Source organism: Chelonoidis abingdonii, chromosome 11 (assembly GCF_003597395.2).
Source record: "Chelonoidis abingdonii isolate Lonesome George chromosome 11, CheloAbing_2.0, whole genome shotgun sequence".
NCBI lineage: Eukaryota > Metazoa > Chordata > Testudines > Testudinidae > Chelonoidis > Chelonoidis abingdonii.
In genome coordinates, this window is record NC_133779.1 from 22,654,094 (window position 1) to 22,655,836 (window position 1,743).

General features: G+C 58.2%; 1 protein-coding gene and 1 long non-coding RNA gene across 2 annotated transcripts in view; one reads left to right on the plus strand and one right to left on the minus strand.

Moving 5' to 3' along the window:
- The window catches only part of LOC142047434 (uncharacterized), a 122,148-nt gene that overhangs the window by 7,574 nt on the left and 112,831 nt on the right, over positions 1 to 1,743 (minus strand). The gene's annotated exons all lie outside the window — the stretch shown is intronic.
- The window catches only part of LOC116833195 (rhodopsin kinase GRK1-like), a 12,194-nt gene that overhangs the window by 1,624 nt on the left and 8,827 nt on the right, over positions 1 to 1,743 (plus strand). The window contains exon 2 of the mRNA XM_032794538.1: positions 792 to 919. Coding sequence (XP_032650429.1) covers positions 792 to 919 — 128 coding nt within the window. The remainder of the gene's footprint in view (positions 1 to 791; positions 920 to 1,743) is intronic.

Here is a 1,743-nt window from a genome sequence, read left to right on the forward strand (position 1 = left end):
TTGTGTGTGTGCGAGTGCATGTGCGTGTGCGAGGGAGAGAGCTCCCCGCTTAGCAAGCCAGTGGAAGTCCTGGGATTAGACTCATCCCTACACACACACACGCAGAGCCCAACACACACACAAAGCGACACACAGCTTGACACACACACACAGAGAGCCTCTCTCTCTCTCTCTCTCTCTGTCACACACACACACACACACACAAAGCCACACAGTTTGATGCACATGGGGCTAGAATCACACACACAGACACACACTCCCAGCACACTCTCACACACACAAACAGACCCACATGCACAAGGTGTCACACACACACCCTTCGCCTCACATGCACACACATGCACACAGCCTGACTCACACACACACACAGAGCCTCTCTCTCTCTCTCTCTCTCACACACACACACAGACACACACACAGCCTGACTCACACACACAGAGCCTCTCTCTCTCTCACACACACACACACACAGACACACAGAGCCTCTCTCTCTCTCACACACACACACACAGACACACACAGCCTGACTCACACACACAGAGCCTCTCTCTCTCTCTCTGACACACACATACAGACACACACACACACAGCCTGACTCACACACCGAGCCTCTGTCTCTCTCTCTCTCTCTCACACACACACACGCACACACAGAAACTCTCTCACACACACACACAGACACACTCCCCCCACAATCTCACACACACAAACAGACCCACTCGTGTGTCCTGTGCCCTGCACTGCGGGTGGCCGGGGGGCGAGCTAACCCTCCCCTCTGCGCTCCCCGCCAGGGGGCCATCGTGGAGAAGCGGATCCTGGCCAAGGTGCACAGCCGGTTCATCGTCACGCTGGCCTACGCCTTCCAGACCAAGCTGGACCTGTGTCTGGTCATGACCCTCATGAATGGGGGTGACCTCAGGTGAGGGGGCGGGGCGGGGGGGGCCTCTGTGCCCCACCCTGCATGGGGCCTGTAACATGGAGCTCGGGACAATCCCCCCCTCCTCCCTCTCCATCCATCCAACTATCCCCCCACCCCATGGGCGAAGACTCCCTGGCAGGCCTACATCTCCCATGATGCACCCTGGCCAGGCGTTCCCATGGGGCACTGCCTCCCCTCACTGTGAGGGGACCGTGCGAGGCATCAAGGGAGTTGTGGGTCAATAACATTAGGTCCCTGTTCTCCTCTACACACCAGGTCCCCGAGACAGACTACATCTCCCATGATGCACCCTGGCCAGGCATTCCTGGGGACCGTGCAGTGCATCAAGGGAGTTGTGGGTCAATCACATTAGGTCCCTGTCTCCTCTACGCACCAGGTCCTTGAGACAGACTATATCTCCCATGATGCACTGCTATGCCTTGCCCTGGCCTGTGATGCATCATGGGAGATGTAGTCCAGCACTGATGCCCCTGCTATAGAAGAGAAGGGGGTTCGAGGCACCTGAACTACCACTCCCATGAGCCACCGAGGCTGCGTTTTCAAAATGTTTGTGGTTATTTTGTGGTGGGAGGGCTTTCCGGTCTTTGGACAAAAAGCAGCCGCAGAAGTCCTGTGTCACCCGTCTCACACCTCACACCCGGGTACCCCGTCCCCGTTACAGGCCCTGGCCCCAGGCACCTCTGTGCCCCCTGGGGGGCGAACGCTGACTCTCAGGTGCAGGGTCCCCTGAGCGCGGCTCCCATGTTCTGGTCACATGCCCCCATCCTCGGGCTCCACCTATCCCCCACCCCTGGGATCCTCTG